Source organism: Schistocerca nitens, chromosome 2, assembly GCF_023898315.1.
Source record: "Schistocerca nitens isolate TAMUIC-IGC-003100 chromosome 2, iqSchNite1.1, whole genome shotgun sequence".
Classification (NCBI taxonomy): domain Eukaryota; kingdom Metazoa; phylum Arthropoda; class Insecta; order Orthoptera; family Acrididae; genus Schistocerca; species Schistocerca nitens.
In genome coordinates this window covers 650,951,125-650,977,646 of record NC_064615.1, presented here as the reverse complement: position 1 = coordinate 650,977,646, position 26,522 = coordinate 650,951,125, and the positions used below count along the sequence as shown (strand labels likewise).

At 42.4% G+C, this 26,522-nt stretch overlaps 1 protein-coding gene across 1 annotated transcript in view; it reads left to right on the top strand.

Moving 5' to 3' along the window:
• Positions 1–26,522, top strand: part of LOC126236768 (putative ATP-dependent RNA helicase TDRD12) — a 487,486-nt gene that overhangs the window by 41,228 nt on the left and 419,736 nt on the right. The window contains exon 4 of the mRNA XM_049946337.1: positions 5,862–6,073. Coding sequence (XP_049802294.1) covers positions 5,862–6,073 — 212 coding nt within the window. The remainder of the gene's footprint in view (positions 1–5,861; positions 6,074–26,522) is intronic.

The following is a 26,522-nucleotide window of genomic DNA, read 5'->3' as shown; positions in this document are numbered from 1 at the left end:
ACTGTCACATTCAACCTTGACCTCAATAGAGAGAACATTTGTATCAATTGCAATGAATACTCCCCATCCTATGGCCTCTAATCTGTCTCTCTGATATATGTTTCATGACTTGCTAAGTATGCCTTTGGGTTTCAGCCAGCTCTCAGTCACAATAACAATTTGAACTTGAGAACTTTCCTGGACGGCAGTAAATTCAGGAACTTTATTACGAATACTTCGACAGTTTACTGTTAAAATTGTGACAGTCTATTGTGAATGCCGTTTGACTTCCCTTGCTGAATATCGACTGGCGAGTGTTCTTCATAGCAGCTCGAACTAATGCCTAGCCTAAAAAAATCCTCATGTGCACTCCACAAGTACTCTGCTACACAAGTAGCTTCTTCCGAACAACTTTGGGAATGATGCTGCAAATTGTGATCTCTGCTTGCTGCCCCTTGTGCGAGGCCAGCAGCCTTTACCACCATGCCAGCTGCCTGTACGAACTGAGGATTGCCTCAGAACCTATGTGACAGGCATCGTTGGTGCTGACGTTAGTCATAACAATCAGATGACTGCACCGTGCAAAATTGATAGCCACAGGCAAGGCCACTTCCACATCTCGAATGAGGATGAGGTCCCCCTCCCCCTCCCCCTCCCCCTCCGCCTTCGGCAGACATACCGAGCGCACATTGGCTTTCTGTCCAGCCCTGAATGCTATCTGCCTAAGCAGCTCCATAATGTGCCTAACATTGGAGCTCCCAATGACTAGTAACCTCCCCCCCCCCCCCCCCCCCCCTTGTGCCTGTTCGGACCCTGCTGAAGGAGCCACTTGTCCACTCACAGGGTGAATGAGTGAGACCAGGCGATCAGTCTCCACATTGGCCCTCTGCCTCGAGTGATGCGAACGCATTACCACCCACCACTGACCCTTCTGGAGGGCGGACCCACCACAATGGGTGCTGTAGGAGGTGCCTCAGAAGCAGAGACTGTGGGCGAAACAAGTGACACATGAGGTGTCCCATGTGACGCACTAGATTCTTCACAGCCGTTACACCCACAGGCAGTAGCCTGAACATGGCTGACTGTAGCCAAAAGTGCATTCAGCGAACACGAACTGCGGCCAGCTGGTCTTGCATTCGCAAACAGCATGCACACATCCTAACCATCCTAGCAAAACTAACTAAAGAAGTGAACTATGAAAGAAGACAATCCTAGACGTGCAACTTTCTGCCCTCCTGATGTGTCACCAGTGGGTGCTGATGCGTTAATGAGCTATGTAGGAGGTTGTTAAGTGAGCAACTGTTGTGCTACAGACTAAATGAATTTACACTTACAAAAACATGAGATTAAACCTCTTAAACAGAAATTTAATAAATATACCACCTGAAAAACACAAGAAAAGATAAACACTTAACTTGCTGTGATGCAGATTTGTATCACCTGAGAGCTAATGACAAACCGCTGGATACAATATATGCCATAAAATATCTAGGAGTAACTATCCAGAGTGACCCTAAGTGGAATGACCACATAACACAAATAGTGGGGAAAGCAGATGCCAGATTCAGATTCATAGGAAGAATCTTAGAGAAATGTAACTCATTCATGAAGGAAGTGGCTTATATGCAACTAATTTGACTGATTCTTGAGTATTGTTCATCTGTGTAGGATCCTTACCAGATAGGGCTGACAGAAGAGATAGAGTAGGTCCAATGAAGAGCAGCACATTTTATCATGGGATCGTTTAGTCGGCATGAGAGCATTACGGAGTTGCTCAATGGCAGACAACAAACTCCATTGTCAGACATCAAAAGAGAGGCATTATGGACCACAGAGAGATTTACTATTGAAATTTCAAGATAGCCTTTCCGTGAACAGTCAGACAACATATTACTTTCTCTCACATACATGTTGCATAATGACCACGAGGAGAAAATTGGAGAAATTAGAGCCAATACTGAGGCTTACCGACAATCGTTCTTCCCACACACTATTTGCAATTGGAACAGGGTTGGAGGGCTCAGTTAGTGGTACAAAAAGTACCCTCCACCACACACCATTAGGTGGCTTGTGGAGTATGGTGTAGATATAGATGTAGATCACACAGGCCAGCAAACTGTCTGCAATTGAAAATCAGTACAAGCAGGAAGTGTTGTGGTGTGGAACGAAGGTTTGACAGTTCATGGGTTTGCTGCAGATAGTGTGGTATTATCAGAAAGTGGCCTGAGCCTGAGAATTCTATTGTAATATTATTCTTTATAATAAGCCCAACTACCAGTTTGTGTTATTCTTACAGCTCATTTCTGTAAATTGAAAATTGTCCATGTTTTGTGCATTTGTGCAAGTAATCCCATAGCTTTGAATTGAGTGTACATATAACAGTGTGTCACCACAATTTACTGGCTGTTAAATATTGATAATTAATAGGACCCTAAGGATGTAACATGCTATGAAAGGCATGACATACTGAGGACATTCTCTTTGGCAGTATCTTTGTTATCTTGCCTCTCGATGTATTGTGGCCATTTGCCTTTTAATGCTCTACTCAGACGCATTAATTGCATTTGATAACTAGCACCTGTGATTGTTTGACTTGGTTTTAACACCTTGTAGTACAAGATGCCGAGCTGGTCCCACTAAATGCAGAGCATGGTCTTGCAGCCGTGAATATTCGGTTTGGCTGTTGACGTGGAAGCATGTCCGGGATATCTCTATTGATTTTTTGCATTTAGGGTCATCATAATGAACCCATTTTTTGTCCCCGGTCACAATGCAGTGCAGAAATCTCTTGAGTTTCTGCCTCTGAAGCAACTATTCACAAACGCTGTTCAACTTCTCTTGGTTTCAGCTCACACGGGACCCAAATTCCTTCTTTCTGAATCATGCCCATAGTCTTGAGACGTTTTGAAATGGCTTGCTGTGTCACTCACACTAATTGTGCCAATTCTTCTTGAATTTGACGCGAGTCTTCACTCAGCATTGACCCCAATTCTGCATGTTCGGAAACATTCTCTCTTCCACCACTATGCCAGTCTACGACATTAAAAATCACCGTTGTTGAAGCGTTGAAACCACTCACGGCACATTATTTCACTAATAGGGTCCTTACCAAATGTACTTGAGAGCATTTGATGAGACTCGGCCGCTGTTTTCTTCGTATTGAAACAAAACAGTAACACCTCCAGCAAATGAAGAGAATTAGGCTCGTAAACTGACATTTTCAATCAAGAACAACTTTATGATGCTGACACAAATCGACTAATGTTTGAATGAGGTTATGTTGACTGAGGTCCAAACTGACTGCCTGATGTATGCGATCTGTGTCTTTCGACCACTACTTACCGTTGTCGCTACCTATCAGCAAACGGCGGAAGCAAAGCTGTATACCTTGTAATAATTGCAGTTTCATAGAAGCAGGTGCTGACAGGTGTAGTAACCACAACCAACAGCGGGAACGCCTTGGGCTGTGGATCGGAGCCGCCAGGCGGGGAAGCCGCCGGCGGTGAAGCACGCACCACCGGGTAAACACAGGACGAGTCGGACGACAACTGACAACAACCGACCATGACCGACTATGAGCGACACAACAAGGAAGAGATAAACAACGGAGGCTTTTGGAAACCACAACACCAAACGTAAATCCACTCGGAACTAGAGCCAGGCAAATGTCACCAACGAGCAACAACCAGAACGCAGTACCGCCGAGATAGAAACGAAATCCAGAGTGAGTACCAGACTGGCTGGACTAGAGCAGAGCAGGTCCCTATATACGAAACCGGAGGGAGCGGCTATTGGCCGCTGTCTGCACGTGGCTTAGCGCTGGCGCCCTCGCTGCGCGAGAGCCGCTTCGCAGAATAGCCGCTGCGGAGGCAGAGCCCTCTATGGGCTGACCACGTCCATTTGTTCTGCCGCGTGTTCGACTTCCGTGGCGGAAGGTACTAGAACAGGTGTGAAAATTAACGAACTATCAGTTTAATAAGTCACGGTTGCCAAATACTAACACAAATCCTTTACAGAAGAATGGAAAAACTGATAGAAGCAGACCTCGGGGAAGATCAGTTTGGATTCTGGAGAAATGTAGGAACAAGTGGAGCAATACTGACCGTACAACTTCTAAAAGAAGATAGGTTAAGGAAAGGCAAAAAGGCAAACCTACTTTTACAGCATTTGTAGTTTTAGAGAAAGCTTTTTACAATGTTGATTGGAATACTCTCTTTCAAATTTTAAAGATGGCAGGAGTAAAATATAGGGAGGGAAAGGCTATTAACACTTTGTACAGAAACAAGATGGCGGTTATGAGTCAAGGGGCCTAAAAGGGAAGCAATGGTTGAGAAGGGAGTGAGACAGCATTGTAGCCTATCTGCAAAAAGGAAACAAAAGGAAAATTTGGAGTAGGAATTGAAGTGCAGGGAGAAGAAATAAAAGCTTTGATGTTTGTCGATGGCATTGTAATTCTGTCAGAGACAGCAAAGGACTTGGAAGAGCAGTTTAATGGAATGGAGAGAAACTGCAAAGAGGATATAAGATGAACATCAACAAAAGTGAAATGAGGATGATGAAATGTAGTCAAATTAAATCAGGTGTTGCTGAGGAAATTAGGTTAGGAAATGAGACACTTAAAGTAGTAAAGGAGATTTGCTATTTGGGAGGCAAAATAACTGACGATAGTCGAAGTAGGGAGGATGTAAAATGTAGAATGAAATGGAAAGAAAAGAGTTTCTGAAGAAGAGAAATTTGTTAACATCTAGTATAGATCTAAGTGTCAGGAAGTCTCTTCTGAAAGTGTATGTATGGAGTGTAGCCATGTATGGAAATGAAACATGGACGATGAACAGTTTAGACAAGAAGAGAATAGAAGCTTCCGAAATGTGGTGCTACAGAAGAATGCTGAAGATTAGATGGGTAGATCATGTAACTAATGAGGAGGTACTGAATAGAATCGAGAAGAGAAATTTGTGGTACAGCCTGACTAGAAGAAGGGATCAGTTGGTAGGACACATTCTGAGGCATCAAGGGGATCATCAATTTATTACTGGAGGGAATTATGGGAGGTAAAAATCATAGAAGGAGACCAAGTGACGAATACAGTAAGCAGATTCAGAAGGGTGTAGGTTGCAGTAGTTACTCAGAAATGAAGAGGCCTGCACAGGATAGAGTTGCATGGAGAGCTGCACCAAACCAATCTTTGGACTGAGGACCACAATAAAAACAACAAGCACCTTCTAACCATTCACCCATTCTCATTACAATAAGTCAGTGGAGCTGCACCACTTTATCACAGAAGCAGCTACATAATACAACAACATTTTCCAGTTCATAGTGTAGGGAAATGATATATACTCAAATTCTTCAGAGATTGTCATTTCTTAACTAATTTGGCAATTGCCACTTTATAATGTGTGCCTTCAATTAATAACACACTGAAGCACTTTTCCTTCTGTCATGATTGTGTCACAAAACATTCTTGGGTGTTTTTTTTTTCATGGGAAGAGGTAACACATCTGTGCTGGTCCCATGTTACATTGCACAAGCTCTACCTTGTCATTACACTATTTCCATTGCTTTTTTGCGTATTCCCATTATTGCTACAAATGTGTGTGCGTGTGTGTGTGTGTGGGGGGGGGGGGGGGGATGATTTTCATAGGTAACCAATTCTTTGCTATTAATGTTCAGTTTTCGATGTGTGTTTTTATATGTTCATATACATAAAAATAATGGATTTCAGAAACTGTCGTTAATCAGCAAACAGGTTTGTAATCCAACATAGTATGTCAAAACAATGCAAAATCTCTTTCATTCACAAATACTGTTTTAATTTTAAGCAGGCTGTATAGGACTTTTATTACATTGTGTGCTCTTATATGTTGCAATTATTTTTTCAGAATATCTGAAATGTGGTGTCCTGCATCTGCAATATTTGTGAGACATGTTCTGAGACAAAGTTCTGGCAGTTACATTGTACAAAAACAACAAAGCAAAAGTCGGAAGAGGTTGTATGTTGACCTCTACCTATCCGTTGATGAGGGTTTTATTAATCTTGGTGAAGAACTTTGTGATAAGGAATATGCAGTATTTGAGACACAGATTTTCGAAGGTATGTGTTAATGTAAATAATAAAAAGTAAAATCGTTTTAGTAACATGTTTACACTTCCTAAGAAATAATATTTAATGTTACACTTATTTTATCTACAGGAGACCAACCTACACTGATTCAACAATACATAACTTATCACACCATCCATGCATGCATAAGTTTGCTGCATTCACATATGTGCTACATAGGGCACACAGACACTCCTGTTAAGCCAGAAACTTTACATACACAAAATTAACACTGTAGCAGAAGTTGCAGTGAATACTGGATAATTGGCAGACTCAGCTGACAGATTCTCCAACAGAATGAAATCCAGTACTTGTAATAAAGACACCACAGAAAGGCAAAAAACACCTCACAGACCTGCACGATTTATGGGACATTAAAAAAAATTGGCAAACAATTTAAGAATATTAATGTAAAACCATCCTTCTCCACAAACACCCAATTTGGTTATCATTTAGCTCACACAGTGAGCACTGAAATGTCTTGGTTTTAATTAATACACTCCTGGAAATGGAAAAAAGAACACATTGACACCGGTGTGTCAGACCCACCATACTTGCTCCGGACACTGCGAGAGGGCTGTACAAGCAATGATCACACGCACAGCACAGCGGACACACCAGGAACCGCGGTGTTGGCCGTCGAATGGCGCTAGCTGCGCAGCATTTGTGCACCGCCGCCGTCAGTGTCAGCCAGTTTGCCGTGGCGTACGGAGCTCCATCGCAGTCTTTAACACTGGTAGCATGCCGCGACAGCGTGGACGTGAACCGTATGTGCAGTTGACGGACTTTGAGCGAGGGCGTATAGTGGGCATGCGGGAGGCCGGGTGGACGTACCGCCGAATTGCTCAACACGTGGGGCGTGAGGTCTCCACAGTACATCGATGTTGTCGCCAGTGGTCGGCGGAAGGTGCACGTGCCCGTCGACCTGGGACCGGACCGCAGCGACGCACGGATGCACGCCAAGACCGTAGGATCCTACGCAGTGCCGTAGGGGACCGCACCGCCACTTCCCAGCAAATTAGGGAGACTGTTGCTCCTGGGGTATCGGCGAGGACCATTCGCAACCGTCTCCATGAAGCTGGGCTACGGTCCCGCACACCGTTAGGCCGTCTTCCGCTCACGCCCCAACATCGTGCAGCCCGCCTCCAGTGGTGTCGCGACAGGCGTGAATGGAGGGACGAATGGAGATGTGTCGTCTTCAGCGATGAGAGTCGCTTCTGCCTTGGTGCCAATGATGGTCGTATGCGTGTTTGGCGCCGTACAGGTGAGTGCCACAATCAGGACTGCATACGACCGAGGCACACAGGGCCAACACCCGGCATCATGGTGTGGGGAGCGATCTCCTACACTGGCCGTACACCACTGGTGATCGTCGAGGGGACACTGAATAGTGCACGGTACATCCAAACCGTCATCGAACCCATCGTTCTACCATTCCTAGACCGGCAAGGGAACTTGCTGTTCCAACAGGACAATGCACGTCCGCATGTATCCCGTGCCACCCAACGTGCTCTAGAAGGTGTAAGTCAACTACCCTGGCCAGCAAGATCTCCGGATCTGTCTCCCATTGAGCATGTTTGGGACTGGATGAAGCGTCGTCTCACGCGGTCTGCACGTCCAGCACGAACGCTGGTCTAACTGAGGCGCCAGGTGGAAATGGCATGGCAAGCCGTTCCACAGGACTACATGCAGCATCTCTACGATCGTCTCCATGGGAGAATAGCAGCCTGCATTGCTGCGAAAGGTGGATATACACTGTACTAGTGCCGACATTGTGCATGCTCTGTTGCCTGTGTCTATGTGCCTGTGGTTCTGTCAGTGTGATCATGTGATGTATCTGACCCCAGGAATGTGTCAATAAAGTTTCCCTTTCCTGGGACAATGAATTCACGGTGTTCTTATTTCAATTTCCAGGAGTGTAGTTGTAGTATGGCTCCACATTGGGCACCGTTGAAAGATAATGATTTTTAGTTAGTTAGGCCACATGCTGAGACCATTGTAGTGTACCTACTATGAGCAGATTAGTAGACATACATGTATTTTTAAGCAGTTGCCAATTATGTGCTAGTTATGAACCAAGTGTCAGATTCATTGGAATGGCTTGAATAAGCTGATCCTTCCCGGGCACACACTTGCACACATCCAAGTAGTAATGAAGGATAAATTGCTGTGGCAACAGTGATGTACATACTCTGCTTGGGAAAGGAAAAATGGTGCGTCAGTTTTCTGAGTTTTCTCTAATTAATGGCCCATAAATTGTGAGACTGTATTGCTGGCCAGTACATACCTTCAGAAGGTGAAATATGTAGTATTGCTGATCAGTACATATAAAAGTGACATACTATCCTAGCTTTCTAAAGTATTAGTTCCTTCCTCGGCAAGGGGAGAGGGATAGATTAGTGCGGGTCACTCAGACCCCAGGATGAGAGGGATGCACTTGGCGTGAGGGTGAGGGTAGAACACTACACCTACCTACAGGTGGAGCCCTCTCATCCTGGGTTGAGTTACCTGCACTTGGGAGGTCTACTTACACCATTTTGTCCTTCATTGCAAGGCTAGTTTAATAACTGACTTCATTGTCAGAACAATTGAGTTGTTGGCATTCTGGCCCAAGCTACCAGAGATGTTGGTCATGTGTGCGTGAGGTGTGCTTGCTTGTGTGAATGAATGTGTGTGTATGTGCTAGTGTCTCTCTTTCTTTTTTCTGATGAAGCCTATGGCTGGAAGCTAATGTGTAAGTGTCTTTTAATTGTGCCTTTCTGCAGTGTAACATGCCATCTTTACGGTAAATAGCATTCTATCTTTTCCTCATGTTGTTAATTGTTAGAATGCTGTCCTACTATTTGTAAGAAATTGTATGAAGTGTGCTGACATTAAAACAACACTCTAAACTACACTATGTGGTCAAAAGTATCCAGACATCCCCAAAAACATACGTTTTTCATATTAGGTGCACTGTGCTGCCAGGTACTCCATATCAGCGACCTCAGTAATCATTAGACATCGTGAGAGAGCAGAATGGGGCTCAATGCGGAATACACGAACTTCGAATGTGGTCAGGTGACTGGGTGTCACTTGTGTCATACATCTGTACGCGAGATTTCCACTCTCCTAAACATCACTGGGTCCACTGTTTCCGATGTCATAGTGAAGTGGAAACGTGAAGGGACATGTACAGCACAAAAGTGTACAGGCTGACTTTGTCTGACTGACAGAGACTGCCGGCAGTTGAAGAGGCTCATAATGTGTAATAGGCAGACATCTATCCAGACAATCACTCAGGAATTCCAAACTGCATCAGGATCCACTACAAGTACTATGACAGTTAGGTGGGAGATGAGAAAACTTGGATTTCATGGTCGAGCGGCTGCTCATAAACCACACATCACACCGGTAAATGACAAACGACACCTTGCTTGGTGTAAGGAGCGTAAACATTGGATGATTGAACAGTGAAAAAACGTTGTGTGGAGTGATGAATCATGGTACACAATGTGGCGATTTGATGGCAGGGTGTGGGTATGGCAAATGCCCGATGAACATCATCTGCCAGCGTGTGTAGTTTCAGCAGTAAAATATGGAGATGGTGGTGTTGTGGTGTGGTCATTTTTCTCATGGAGGGGGCTTGCATCCCTTGTGTTTTGCGTGGTACTATCACAGCACAGGCTTACATTGATGTTGTAGGCACCTTCTTGCTTCCCACTGTTGAAGAGCAATTTGGGGATGGCGATTGCATCTTTCAACATGGTCAAGCCCCTGTTCATAATGCACGGCCTGTGGCGGAGTGGTTACAAGACAATAACATCCCTGTAATGGACTGGCCTGCACAGAGTCCTGACCTGAATCCTATAGAACACCTTTGCGATGTTTTGGAACGCCGAATTAGTGTCGGGCCTCACCAACCGACATCGATACCTTTCCTCAGTGCAGCACTCCGTGAAGAATGGGCTGCATTTCCCCAAGAAACCTTCCAGCACCTGATTGAACGTATGCCTGCGTGAGTGGAAGCTGTCATCAAGACCAAGGGTGGGCCAACACCGTACTGAATTCCAGCATTACCGATAGAGGGCGCCACAAACTTGTAAGTCATTTTCAGCTAGGTGTCTGGATACTTTCGATCACATGGTGTAAGTAGTTGAGTTTTTCTGGTATTGGGGTTTTCTGTCTGACAGCTGTGATCGCCAAACCCATGCGATGGTGACTTGGCTCAAGTTGAGTGTGTTAAGCAAACTTAACCAAACATGTAGCAGAACAAGCAGTTCTACAAGAACAACTTTTCATGTAACATTGTGGCACATCTGCTGTATCTTAACCTGTGACATTATCTCACATTTAGTACCAGATAAGGCAGTCAGTGCAAAGGAATGGAGTCATCTGATCCAGCATTAACCAATGTTCCAAAAATCACTGAAGCTCATGAAATAACATTATGTATGATGGTAAAAGTAGTGTTGAATAGCTGTCGTGTTCATCAGCCAACAAATGATAGTAGTGTAGAATTTTTTACTAGTAGTCATTTTTGTGTCCATCAATCAGCTTATGAGTCAGCATCATCACAGAACACACTTTCATTCACTGGTCTATAGAAGGAGGATACAGTGCTTAGAAAAGTAGTTGGTGATTCACTGTCCTTGTCATTTGTATATGTGCACAGCAAAAAACACTTATCAACCATTGTCCGCTCACTTAGTGAGCAAAAGTTCACAGAACAATTTGCTGCGCGACTTTGCCCACAAATCTAAGGAAAGCTATCACGAATAATATATATGTGATTGCGCCATCAAGCATGAAAAACAACATTACTCATTCCTTGAAGTCATATTTTGTTTGCAAAAAGCTGGGGCACATAGCATGTATCTGCCATAGGGCACATATTGAGTAAAAGAAAAGCTCTACTCGATTGTGTGGATGCAGTAAATAACAGTCCTGAAGAAGAACTTAAGAGTTGGACTTCTTCTACAGGAAAGTTAATTATTACAAGATGTGTACAGCACAGGTTGCCCCAATCTCATACCTGAGCAATGAGCTAAGAAATAGTAAAATTCCTATGATTACAGGTATGAGAGGTAAACCTTTTTAAAGTGGAGTACTTCATTCAGATAGGCTGCTTCAAAAGGTGTCCAGATAAATGGAGGTTTTACGCAAAATAAACTGAATAATCTTTGGAATGATAGAGGACTATAAAATCGAACAGTGGAAAGTCCAGGATGGAATGTCAACAGTATTATGAATAGGATAGATTTATGCTCATTGTAAGATGACATGTTGAGTTACGAACAGGCACAGTGAAAAAGACTGTTACATATAAGTTTTCAGCCAAAGTCTTCTTCAGAGAACAGAAATGCGCATACACATTAACACATGAGCACTAACTGCAGCCACTCAGACTGGACTACAACATATACACATTGAATAGGAGCAACAATCCAGAGGGGGGTCCGGAAACAGGGAGGTATAGCAGGATATTGGTGGGGGAAGAGGAAGTAATGCTGCCTGTCAGAGCATTCGGGGACTAGAGGTGACAGACAGGGCTGCCAGGCACAGTATCGGGAAGCTGTGGTGGTGGGAGAAGGGGAAAGATGAGAAGTGGGAAGGAGAGAAGCAGAGAAGGGGAAAAGACCATTGGGTGCACCAGCGGAGAGCAGAGCACAATGAGACTGAGGGGAAGTGAATTGTGAGGAGGTTTCAGGGTGGGTTTAGGTGTAGGAACAGTAGATTACTGTAGTTTCAGGCTGGGAAGACTTCGAGAGTGGAGAATGTGTTGTAAAGATAACCCCTGTCTGCCTAGTTCAGAAAAGCTGGTGGTGGATGGGAGGATCCATATGGCTCAGGTTGTGAAGCAACCATTGAAATCAAGCATATTAAGTTCTGTCCTGCCACCACTAGTCTCTGCACACACCACCAGACAGTACTGATTCCTCTTCCCTCACGTAGATCCTGCTACCCCTGCCCCTTCTCCACCCCACGCCGAGTTTTGTCTCATTTGATGCGTTTCAGCTGCATTCTGACCAGAGTGGCCAGAGATAGTGGTCACTTGTGTGTGTGAGGTGAGCTTGCTTGTGTGAAAGGTGTGTGCATTTTTCTTTTCTGATGAAGGCTTTGGTTGATATCTTTATGGGTAACGGTGTTTTCATTGTGTTTGCCTTCTACTCAGCATGTCATTTTTATGTTGAGTAGCAATCTATCCTTTTCATATTATTGTTGTTATTCCTACCTGGTCTTTCCATTGTATGAAGCACAGCTAGCCATACAGAATAACTTAACTAATTACAGTGTAGAGGTATCATGGGAAACAGATTAATTAATGAACAGGCAGTAGGAAGCTGGCTGGAGGGATATGTATAATGCAAAAGACGACAATTCCAAATGGAATGTATTTGTATGTGGGCTTTTATCAATCTTTAACAGGCGCTTTCCCAAGAAAATGTAAAGTATGACACTAATAAGATATCAGAAAATGCTGGTTTGCAAAAGGAATAAAAAATTTATGTGCAAAGAAAAAAGAATTTTTTGGAAATTGTTAGGGGAAACAAAGAGGTAGGACTGATTACATATTAAAAGAAGTATTGTTTCTTTCTTAAGAAAAAGATTACAAATTTAAAATAAACATTGTATAATGTCTGACATTAGTGGTTCATATAGTAAAATTAAATCTGTATGGGCAGTAACTGAAAGAGACTCTTAGGAAACTAGTTAAGGATTGTAAGGACTTTACTGGTAAACGTGGTTCATATAGTAAAATTAAATCTGTATGGGCAGTAACTGAAAGAGACTCTTAGGAAACTAGTTAAGGATTGTAAGGACTTTACTGGTAAATAAAACAGCCACATAATAAGTGATAGTAGTCAGGTAGCCTATGTATTTTATTATCACTGCCTTGCAGTTCGGTAATGCAAAAGACTGGTATGGACAATTCAAGGATTAAAACGATGGAATACATGCAAGAAGCAATGTCGCATATGCGCAGGCATATCACAGTTATTCCTATTTCTGCAAAAGAAATTAAGAATTCAGTGAACTCTCTCAGAAGCATAGACTATCATGGAGTTACAACATCTCAAGTAAAGTACTAAAATCCTGCCCTTCAGAAGCACAGATGAGTCAAACATTATGACCACTGCCCACTGTGGGATTGTTTGCAGCGTGGTGGTGTTCTGGACACAAACACAGTAAAGAAAGTATGTAAGCAGAGCAGAGACAAATGGGAAATGACGATTCGGAATACAAATGGGAAATGCACTGATATAAAAGACTTTTACAAAGTGTTATTATATTATATATTATAGTTACACACCTGGGAACAAGTGTCTTGGAAGTGGGTTGAAACTGGTCGGTTGTTCATGTGCTGCTGCCATGAGCATCTGTGGAAAAAGATTGAAGGAAGATGAAACCATGAATTGGCTACAGGGTCTTTGCCATTCATTCCTTTTCTCAGAATTTGGAGATCAAAGGCTTGCCCACTATGTAAAGCAGGATAGCTGATGATCTGTGGCAGATATGATGACAGAGTTCAGTGCTGGTGCAGACACAAGTGTTACCAAGTACAACTTTCAGCACGCATTGTTGAAGGTGGAGCTCACGGCAGATGATCTCTATGCATTGCCATGTTGTCACAACAACACTGTCAGTTAAGACTGTAGTAGGCATAAGATCATTAGGTTTGTTCCATGGATCATTGAACTTTTTTGTTACATCAGGTCAATAGTCATGTCCAGATACTTAGTCATCCAGGTGAACAGTTGTGTGGAACATGCACCACACCACAGATGTAAGCCAATGGGGACAGTATTATGGATGGAGCACATTCACCTAGGCTTCCACGGGACCTGTGGTAATAATTGAAGGCACGATGACACCTTTGGACTATGTGAACATTATTGTGAATCACCTACATCCCTTCACGCTTGGTGTCTCCGCAGACAGCAGTGGCATCTTCCAGCAGGATAACTGTTAATGTCACAAGGCCATACTCGTGGTACTTGTGCAGCTTGTGATGTCTTAGCCACCAAATTTGCCTGATCTGAAGCCAGGGGAAGACAGCTGAGATGCTATTGGGTACCAGATCTGCACCCACAAATCACCAACCCATAATTTGCAAGAATTTTGTGAACTGTGTGTAGACAACTTTTCCCACATACTTCCAGAAACTTATCGAGGGTTTATCAAAGCCATGCCATGCATAATCTCAGCTGTGTTGCATTCTGTAGGTGGACCAACACAATGTAAAGCAGATGGTGATAATGTTTTGGGTCATCGATTTATGTACAGTGTTTTCAACCACATATGAAAGATATCACTGTCACAGAGGATATTGACAGACGGACCAAAATATGCTATTATAAAGGACAGATAATAATAATTAGTGACTGCTCTCACTATCTGCCTCCTTGTCAAAGTTACTGGAAAAAATATGTATGCAAGAACCAGAACACACCTCTCACAAAATAAGATACTCAGTCTCAGTTTGATTTTCACAAGTGCCTCTTTACAGAACATACTATTTTTCAATTCACAAATGACTTTACAAAGTTTAAATGTCAGTATGATGTCAACTGGTATTTTATGTGACTTGATAGATGCAATTTATTTTGTAGTTCACAGCACTGTCGTAGTAGCTCAAATATTATGGTATCAGAGACATTGCCGGTGACTGGTTCTCATCCTGACTAACCCAAAGGAAACAGTATGTAGCACTCAGGGAGTGCTCACAGTGAAATAGCATCTTCATACTTGGGAATAAGCACTGCAGGTGTGCCACAGGGATCAATAATGCGTCTGCTCTTGTTCTTGTTACATATTAATGATCTTCCATCATGTATTTAAGAAGCAGAAATGGTTCTCTTTGCTGATGATGCAAGTATTACCATAATATCTTATGATTAACTTTTAACACTTGAAAATATAGTATTTCTGTGAAAAGTATTAACTGATTCTCTTCAAATGGACTGTCACTGACTATATATAAAACACAATATATGTAATTCAGTATTGCACAAGGCACGATCATACCATTAGAAATAATACATGAGGGTAAAACTATAAATGGAAAAGAATATTCAAAAATCTCATGTTCTTTTGCTGATAAGAACCTGAATCACAAGTCACATGTTACAGAATGTAAATGTTTAAGGCCTGCAACTTTTATGATATGCAGTATATCAGATTAAGGAGATGGAAATGTCAAATAGGTGACTTATTTTTCCTACTTTCATTCAGTAGTGTTGTAGGCATCATATTCTTAGGTAACTTGTCATCGAGGAAAAACTGTTTATTGCCCAGAAGTGTATAATAAGGATAATATATGCTGTCCACTCAAGGACTTTGTACAGATGGCTCTTTAACAACTGTGCCTACTGACACTACCCTCGTAGTACATTTACTCCCTTATGAGTGTTGTTGTTAACATCAGTCACAGTCTGCAGACCACAGCAACATTCATAAATACAGGGTGTCCCAGGATTGATGGTCGGTACTTAGGGATGTGACAGGAACAATAATTGAAACAAAAAACATGTGCTCTAAAAAGTGTACTTTAAGAGCCATGTTCACTTCATCTTCGATACTGTGAAACAAATCTTTTCTACTGCAAGCTCTTTGTTTTCCGTGGTTTGAGAGGTGGCAGTGTAGACCAAAACAAGGAAAAAATGTTCAATATACATGGACTCTGAAATGCATACCTTCACAACTACTAGCACTTTTTCACCTTCACTACTGTGAAACATGTCTCTTCTATTAAACAAGTGCTCATTGCTCTTCAGGTATGCATTTTAGAGTCCATGCTTACTAGACTTTTTTGCTTTGAATGATCATTCCTGCCATATCCCTGAATATTGACCATTGTTCTTAGGATATCCTGTATAATGCTAAAGAGAGCAAAGATTTACATCATCACTCAGTTGTACTGTGGCACAGGAAGGAATGAGGCTTAAAAATCTTTGACAACCTACCCATCGATGTAAAGAATTTAATAGAAAATAAAATTAACTGTGTGTACTTGTGGCTGTGAGGCATTGAGAGGGGAGGGGGTAGTAAGGGGGGGGGCAGAGAGAGAGAGAGAGAGAGAGAGAGAGAGAGAGATTGAACATAGTTAACTATAAATCACTATATGTGTTTGGCAAAAAAAATGTAGCTTAAGAAATCATATAAATGGTCAACATGTTGCATTAATTTTTATTGAGGTAGTGTACTGTAATTGTAAAGACGACAAATTCAACATCATAATGAGAGGTCCCATTACTATCATTCAAGCATGCCAGTAACTAACTAGCTGAAAAGGGGCTTAAATTTGGCTGCATGGAAGAATACCAGAAACCACTCATGCAACATAAAAAATGCATTAAAATAGCCCCCCATCTACTAATGTGTGAGATTTTGGCATCGGAGCACTATTGTATCACAATATGCAGTCAACATGGAATAACCTATTGGATTCATGTAGAAAACATTAAAGGTGGTGTAAGGCAACTATTTGAAAATTGGGGAAGAGTAATTGGCAATCACATTTGATTCAAGAATTTTCACATTTATCGTAACGGGACAAATTTCATTTGATTACCAGTGTTACACACATGATTTCATTGTTTGACCTCCACCCTGAACTCCCTGATAAAAGAGCGAAACAGAAGCAAAAGTGGCCATTGTTTCTTGTTAATTACAATAATGAAATATATTGTGAGCCTACTGTCCATCATGTAAATGTGGATGTTCTTCCCTGTCTGCCTAGTAGATTAGGCACAGGCATGAGGCACTATGTTTTGCTTTATACACCAACCAGTGACTTTCTACAGTTTTCCAACCACAGTACACAAAGCAGTGACAGAAATAGATCATGACCCACTACTTCACAGGGTGTTGCCTGCTGTGTGGCAAGATTGGCCAGAGCATTTATCAAAGGGAACAGACCCGGCATGGCACACATTTTTCCATTGTGACATCGCTTCAGCTTAATCATCCATGTCCTCTTGTTACTTACAGGATTATCTCAATGATAGGTAGTGATCTGTCCTATGATCCCCCCCCTCCACACACACACATATTTAAGTGGGGGTATGTGCTAGATTAAGGTACGCTTACTAGTCTAGTGTTGTTGCTGCCATCAAACATATGGCAGGACTGCATCCAGAGCAAGGCAGCCATGGAGTAGTGTTTCAGTTCCTGTCTCTGCTCTGAGCATGCCTGGCAAAGTGTGTACATCAATTTTGCTAGGCTGTTCCTTTCCACCATGTTCGCAATAGAGGGACACCTACTATGATAGTGTCTAAAAAGAAAAACAAACACCCCTCAATTTAAGGCTCCTGAGTTCCAAAAATCCTGCAAAAATAACACCACTGCTCAGCTACAAACAGTGTTGAATTCTGAAGTGGAGCAGTTGGTCAAGACTTATAAACCATATCTATGATAAGTTATGACTCCAACTAATTCTAGAAAAGCACTCACTAGATTTCTTGCGACACACAAGTCTGGCCTTACAAACTGACTTAGTCTGGCCAAGATATTACATGTAGGCAGTCCACATTATGTCTTGGACATGCTGTAAGAGTCCCAGCATGACCACTACCCACACAAACAACCGTGTTATTAAATGGGCTCCTGTGTACAACAGATAGTCACAAAGTGATTATTACCTCTAAAAAAATAATGTTATGTTGTTAATTTTTTGTTTGTTTGCAGATACATGTCTATAGTCCTGGTACTCATAGAAATCCCTATGTCACAGTCCTCCAGCAAGCATGCAGAGGAATCAGATGAAAATGGTGCAGCATATGGATAAAAGGAAGTACTGTGCAAAGGCAATGGAAACCAATGCATTAAATTAAGGTGTAGCCACAGAAAATGTGGGTTTTTAATTGAAAGGGTGTCTGATGATCTCTCCATTGGCAAGAAATCCCCCATTTGGATCTCCGGGAGGAGACTACCAAGGAGTTGGGGGTTGACCATGAGAAAAAGGTTAACCATCCAGTGGGAGGGTAACAATTTGTGAATTGTTGCATGGAATGTCAGGAGCTTCAGTGTGGTAGGAAAGCTAGAAAATCTGAACGGGGTAATGGAAAGCCTCAGTCTAGATGTAGTCGGACTCAGTGAAGGGAACTGGAAAGATGAGGAGGATTTCTGGTCAGATGACTATAGAATAATATCAACAGCATCTGAAAATGGTATAATTGGAAAAAGATTCGTTATGAGTAGGAAGGTAGGACAGAAAGTGAGTTACATTGAACAATTTAGTGCTAGGACTATTCTCATCAGAATCAACAGCCAACCAGTGCCAACAATAATAGTCTAAGAGTACATGCTGGACATGTAATATTCATCTGCGAATAGAAATATACTGTTCAGAAATCACAAGAGGAGGAGGTATATTCGGAAAAGGCTTCGGGACATGGACAGATGGATTATATCGTGGTCAGCCAGAGATTCTGAAATCAGATATTGGATTGTAGGGCGTACACAGGAGCGATTATTGACTCAGATCACAGTTTAGGATTAATGGAAAGTAGGCTGAAGTTTAAGAGAATCGCCAAGAAGAAGCTATGTGGAAAGGGGGGATACTGAAGTACTGTGGAACGATGATGTACATTTGAATTTCTCTAAGGCTGCTAAACAGGGATGGTGAAAAACTTGCCTCTTGTGTTGTACTTGTGCATGCAGATCTCCCTTGCCTGAATGCGCACTTTCCCCTGTACCATGCCACACTGTCTGAGGGGCCGGGAGGGGGGAATCTGTTTAAGTGCTGCATGTGGCTTTGTTTCATATTTCTCAACAACATAGATCACAGACAAAACATTTTTAAAATTACTTCTGGCATGCTAAAGACATAACAAATTTATGTGGGTGCAAATTTGTCACCTTAAAAAACAGACGCAGACAGTTTCACAGATTGTCGTCATTCAGGCGGCTATGTAATCATTACTTATTTAGTTTTATAACTGAAAAAAAAAGTATTTCATGTTCATATGTTGATCAAAACATTGGTATCATGTTTGCAACCTCATCGTGAAAATTTGGAAACTCTTCCTGAGACAAGCAGCAGAGGACACCTGGATGGTTTTAACATAAAGAAATTTGACTTTTAAATGGGAATTACACCTGGAGACACATAGAGACCCTTTCAACTGAAATGGAATCCTGAAACATCTAGACAGCTACCCTTTAATTCCTTTAACACCACAGTGAATTGTTTTAAATTCACATTTTCATTAATGCTAGTGAGCTTAGGGAAGTATACAATGTTCCTTGTCAGAAGTTGTCCCTTCGGCAATGTGATTTTCTTTTTAAGTACATCCACTTTCATTGTGAAAGCAAAGATAAGTTACTTTATCACCTTGCAATATCTTGCTGAGGGCAGTCTGCAGTCAACTGTATGTAAAATGTAAGGTTTGCAATCCATTCTGGTACTTATTATTTTTGTTCTTGTTTTCCTTTTGTCTTTAATAATTCAACAATAACCAATCTTAAATTGGAAACTTGTTTCAGGCATATCCTTTGACATAATCAACATACTTGCAGTAATGTATAACGGCTCCAAGCTCTTCATTCAATTCCATCAAAAGCTCTTGCAGCTGATGATGTAATAATGCGTGCAACTTCAGAAAATTTTGCTACTCACTATACCGATTGCATCACATGATCCATATCATGATATTTAACACAAAAGGCTTCTTTATGTACAGAACAATGAATCCCATACAAATCGTCTGTCGAACATTATTTTTAGCTCTTTCAGCTTCACATAAATCTTTATATTATTCCTGCATGGTGTTGTAATGCAATTTCAGAGCAAATTTCCAATTTCCATCAATTATGCAGCTATATAATAGGCATTGAGAGATCTCGTCCCTCGCTTCTGTGATTTGCATTCGTTTTAACACTTTGGAGATCAAACTGAGCATGGCTCAGGCCACAACTTGGTGTTAAAAAGACCGCACCAAAGTATAGCTCAGACCAAGATTTTCTTGACATCTGAGCCAAGTATCACTCAAAAACTGGACTAATTTTGTGTGAGAACAGTGTAGAGATATCTCGCTACCTGTCTCTTGACATGTGCTGCCTTCAGTTGTCAATTTCTAGAATTATTTCGAAAGAAAAATTAGTGAACATAACAGCTGCTGTTCCAAATGTCTCAGCAAATATGTGTTCACATTAACATGATTTTATGCATGTTCTCATTAGTTCTTGCAGTTTGTTATGATTCTGCTAAAAATATGTCATTTTTGTTGAGAGAGCAAGAAATTTTGGAAGCTCAAGAGGAATAAATTGCTCATAAGTCACCTCACACTTTTTTGGGGGAAGATAATTATACTTTCTGTCATCATTTTAAAATTCATAAACTTTCGAAGAGCTAAAGTACATGTGAAAAATATATTTCGAATCTTGGTCCTTTTTTTAGTATGTGATATATCAATAACATATGTGCCAGCAACACTTTAATGGTGTAAATGGCCAGTTTCCTAGGCCTGATATTCTTCTAAGGGACTGGTCTGCAAAGTGTTAAAGGACTGTGAAGATAGATCGCTAGACTGCCATTTTTTGGAAGGGAATAGTGCCGAGACAGGCTGAGCCTCGACCTGCATATGAGCATCACATTGTCCATGTGTGAAGGTTTGCATTCTGTGGCTGACCCTGCTGTGGACACTGTGATAGTGAATACCACAGTAGGCAGTTTAGCTGAAGGGGAGTGGAAATCCCTAAAAAGCGCAAACACAGAAACTGGACAGACAAACAGAAGATAACTATGGAGAAACTTTGGGTGATGGCAGAAACACGGAAACTGATCAACAAAAGAACGATGTACAAAAATGCTCAGGAAAAGGCTGGAATACAGCAGTATAATTTACTTAGGAAATGAAATAAATAGGAAGTGTAGGGAAACTAATAGGGAAGCAAATATGAAATGGCCACAGGAAAAATGTGAAGAAATATAAAGGGAAATGATTGTTGAAAGGACTGATTCATTATATAGAAAAATCAAAACAGCCTTTGGTTACATTTAAAGCAAAGGTCTCATCATTAAGAGTACTAGATGAAATCCACTGTTAATGCGAAGAAGGGAGGTGATGTGTAGAAAGACCACATTGGAGACCTCTGTGTGCAGAGGAACTGTTTGATGCTGTGATAGAAGAATATAGATGTCATAGGTGATCCAGTATTACTGTTCAAAGATAGCAAAGGAAGCTAAATGTGAATATATTATAAATTCAGCTTAACAGCTCACGCATCAAAGTTGCTGACAAGAATAATACACAGAATTTAAAATCCAGGGTGGTAGGAATCAGTTATAAAATTCACTGATGACATTGCTATCTTCAGTGAAAGTGAATTGTGGGAATACTAACAAAATGAACAATCTACTGAGAGCAGAATATAGACTGAGAGCAAAATTGAAGAAAGATGGAAATGATGAGGAGTAGTAGAAATGAGATAAGTGAGAATATAATGGAAAATCCAGAATGGAATGTAACAGTGTTATGAAAAGGGTAGTTGCTACTCACCATATAACAGCGACACTGAGTCGCAGAAAGGCACAACAAAAAGACTGTTGGAAAGTTAGCTTTCAGCCAACAAGGTCACACACACACACACACACACACACACACACACACACACACCTCATGCACACACACACACACCTCATGCACACATGACCACAGTATCTGGCAGCTGGAGCAGGTGTGTGTGTGTGTGTGTGTGTGTGTGTGTGTGTGTGTGTGTGTGTGTGTGTTTTCAACAAAGGCGTTGTTGGCTGAAAGCTAACTTTCCAACAGTCTGTTTGTTGTGCCTTTCTGAGACTCAGCGTCTCTGCTATATGTGCTATATGGTGAGTATCAACTATCCTTTTCATAATATTGTTATAACCGATAAAATTAACATGAAAACCGGGGACCAAGAAGTAGGCCAAGGAAATGAATTCTGGTACCTTTTAAGTGAAAGAACTTGTGATGGATATACCAAGGAGCACTCAAAAAGCAGATTAGCTCAGGCAAAGAGAGCATTCCTAACCAAAAGAATTCTGCTAGTATCAAATCTTGGCTGTAATTTGAGGAGGAAATTTCTGAGTAAATTCGTCTGTTGTACTGTGTTTTGTGGAAGGGAATCATGAACTGTGCGAGGAAGCTGAGAAGAAGAGAATCGAAGCATTTGAGACGTGATACCAATAGAGCAATGCAGAAAATTAGATGAACTGATAAGAAATGAAGAGGTTCTCCACAGAATTGATGAGGATACAAATATATGGGAGACATTGACAGTAACAAGGGACAGGATGATAAGACACATGTTAGGACAACAAGGTGTAACTTCCATGATACTAGAGGTCGGCATAGAGGATAAAAACTGTAGGGGAAGACCAAGATTGGAATATAACTAACAAATGATTGAGGTCATTGATTATAAGTGCTAATCTGAGATTAAGAGGTTGGCACAGGAGAGGAAGTCAGGCAGTCTGCTTTAGGTTAGTGTGACGACTGATGGAAAGGGGGGAAAGAGATTTTTTTCCAATTGTAACATTTCTGCTGCTGCTGAAAATATTTACAGCATCATACTCCACTTTATCAATGAGCTGCACCATTTGGTTTTGGCTCCATTTGTGGTGAGCTACATTGTTGTGGTGAGACAATTTGAATGTGTACCAAGACTTCAGACATATACCTCTAACAAACAAAAATAGAATTATGTATTTTTTTATTTATTGGGCCCACATTAATTAACAGAATCTCAGATGGGCCCCAAGGCATCATTGTCAACAGAAGGAGGTGACAGCCTTGGTGTTGTGGCTGTGACCATAAGCATCTGGTCTGACCTGAGAACCAGCTAAGTTGTGACAGTCCACAATATGCTGACATGGACCTAAAACACAAACATGAGCCTGCTCACCATCCTGTCAAAGGAGGTGAAACCACTGCCTCTCCCTGCACCACTTCTTTCACCCACCACCACCGACTTCCTCCACATGAGAAAAGGCAGCGGAAGTAAAGCATTAAGACAGTGAAGCATAGTTGAAGGCAGAACTGCTACCACTCTGTGAACAAGTCTTGGCACCCACTCCCCTACAGACGAGCCCAAGCAGCACTCCAGAGGCATATGACTGACTCATGGCATAACATTGATAATGGAACTGACATTATGGCACAGACATGTCATAGGAAGTTTTGGTGGATGTTCTAGTATGTGTGTGTGTGTGTGTGTGTGTGTGTGTGTGTGTGTGTGTGTGTGTGGGGAGGGGGGGGGGGGGGCAATATTGATGATAAATACTGTGGCTGGAGGTGGCCCATGTGGCCTAATGTAATCCACAAAGCCTCAGTTATTGTGGCATATGGATATTCAGTGTTTGATCTTGCTTGTTTACGTTTCTCTATTTGGATTGCACTCTGGACACATTTATCGTGTTCAAACGGTTTAACAGAGTAGAACCTGGTGACATCTTTGACAACTTCCAGGATTTTGGCAGGTGAACACCCCATCATTTTCTAGGTACTAATGCAGTGAGAGAGTTCTATGAAGCAAATTTTTAACCTTCAGTATCCAGGGCTGTGCTGACCAAGAACCGAAATATGGCATATGCAGAAAGCCCCACCTGCTGAGAGGCTTTCCATGCACAGCACTCTCTTGTTATATTTGTGTCTTGAAAATAATGGAGTGTTCGTCTGTCAAGATATTGGTTGTTGTCAAAGATGTCATGGCACTGCATTCCCATAAGTTGTTTGAACCTTTTATACGTGAGGAGAAACTAAAGTTTCTTACCATTTATCATGATTTGTCAACCTGTGCTGTATTCTGTACTTTACCCCATGTCAGCCGTTACCATTTGTAACCTCTTGTTTGACCATATGGAACTGCCTAGTTGGTCCACTGGCCCCCTAGTGTTCATCTGTACAAGTGATCATGAACTTAGTTTCTGCTTATTCTCAATAAGAAATAGGAAACTAGTAGTCTTCAAGCAAACTCTTGAACAGTATAGCTGAAAGTCAGTTATAAAACCAGAAATCATGATTGCAGCATAACCATCTGCATTCTGTTAAAAGCACCTGTTAAAAAGCTTCTACTGTATAGTTTACTGCACATCACATTGAGCTGAATAATTCAGTAGGAGGTAACCCCTGAGACACTTGCCATATACCAGATGTATTTGGCTTGCTCTGGTGCTAGGGTCTTTGTCTGAATAAATTGCTGTTTCTGTGGACCATCGTGGAATCTGACTTATTACTTTCAACACGCCTAGCAACTTTGGTGGATCATCAGTGACTAAATATCCAACCAACAAAGAGAATGTGAATGGTGAGCCTTTCTGAGAAACTTGAAATAAAAAGAACAAGTATGAAAAGTGACATAATGTGTACTGCTTGGTATAATGCATTTATAATTGTCCAAAATGTGGAAAGTAGTTCCAAGATGATGTCACCTTTCTACATCTAGAAAGCAGTGGAAGTAACTGTCTCTAATTAGAACCAGTGAAGCACTTACAAAGTGGGCTTTGCTTTGTTGGAGGAAAGTGTGTATTATGAAATCACACAGTACATTGAACTTAAGCAAAAATGTTGTTTTCTGTGAGGTTATGATGGAACTATAATGTAGATTGTACAGAGAGTGGTAGGGAAGGGGGCAGGAGAGGAGGAGGAGGAGGAGGAGGAGGAGGAGGAGGCAGCGGCGGCAACAACACTTCATCCATGTTACTAACCCTTGTATTGTGTTACTGCATATAACAAGGAACGAACCTGAATAACCCCCGAAGTAGGGTCACAGCACAGTCTGCAATAGGACAGTTATTGCTGTCCAGTGCTTCCAGTGCCCCTTGTGGCAAGGCATGTAGTGTGAAATTAAATATTGTCGACTGATGCAGTTCAGTATCTCACCAGCCCATACAGGTGTTGTTGTTGTTGTTGTTGTTGTTGTGGTGGTCTTCAAGCCTGAGACTGGTTTGATGCAGCTCTCCATGCTACTCATCCTGTGCAAGCTTCTTCATCTCCCAGTACATACTGCAGCCTACATCCTTCTGAATCTGCTTAGTGTACTCATCTCTTGGTCTCCCTCTATGATATTTACCCTCCACGATGCCCTCCAATACTAAATTGGTGATCCCTTGATGCCTCAGAACATGTCCTACCAACCAATCCCTTCTTCTAGTCAAGTTGTGCCACAAACTTCTATTCTCCCCAATCCTATTCAACACCTCCTCATTAGTTATGTGATCTACCCATCTAATCTTCAGCATTCTTCTGTAGTACCACATTTCGAAAGCTTCTATTCTCTTCTTGTCCAAACTACACTCCTGGAAATTGAAATAAGAACACCGTGAATTCATTGTCCCAGGAAGGGGAAACTTTATTGACACATTCCTGGGGTCAGATACATCACATGATCACACTGACAGAACCACAGGCACATAGACACAGGCAACAGAGCATGCACAATGTCGGCACTAGTACAGTGTATATCCACCTTTCGCAGCAATGCAGGCTGCTATTCTCCCATGGAGACGATCGTAGAGATGCTGGATGTAGTCCTGTGCAACGGCTTGCCATGCCATTTCCACCTGGCGCCTCAGTTGGACCAGCGTTCGTGCTGGACGTGCAGACCGCGTGAGACGACGCTTCATCCAGTCCCAAACATGCTCAATGGGGGACAGATCCGGAGATCTTGCTGGCCAGGGTAGTTGACTTACACCTTCTAGAGCACGTTGGGTGGCACGGGATACATGCGGACGTGCATTGTCCTGTTGGAACAGCAAGTTCCCTTGCTGGTCTAGGAATGGTAGAACGATGGGTTCGATGACGGTTTGGATGTACCGTGCACTATTCAGTGTCCCCTCGACGATCACCAGTGGTGTACGGCCAGTGTAGGAGATCGCTCCCCACACCATGATGCCGGGTGTTGGCCCTGTGTGCCTCGGTCGTATGCAGTCCTGATTGTGGCGCTCACCTGCACGGCGCCAAACACGCATACGACCATCATTGGCACCAAGGCAGAAGCGACTCTCATCGCTGAAGACGACACATCTCCATTCGTCCCTCCATTCACGCCTGTCGCGACACCACTGGAGGCGGGCTGCACGATGTTGGGGCATGAGCGGAAGACGGCCTAACGGTGTGCGGGACCGTAGCCCAGCTTCATGGAGACGGTTGCGAATGGTCCTCGCCGATACCCCAGGAGCAACAGTGTCCCTAATTTGGTGGGAAGTGGCGGTGCGGTCCCCCACGGCACTGCGTAGGATCCTACGGTCTTGGCGTGCATCCGTGCGTCGCTGCGGTCCGGTCCCAGGTCGACGGGCACGTGCACCTTCCGCCGACCACTGGCGACAACATCGATGTACTGTGGAGACCTCACGCCCCACGTGTTGAGCAATTCGGCGGTACGTCCACCCGGCCTCCCGCATGCCCACTATACGCCCTCGCTCAAAGTCCGTCAACTGCACATACGGTTCACGTCCACGCTGTCGCGGCATGCTACCAGT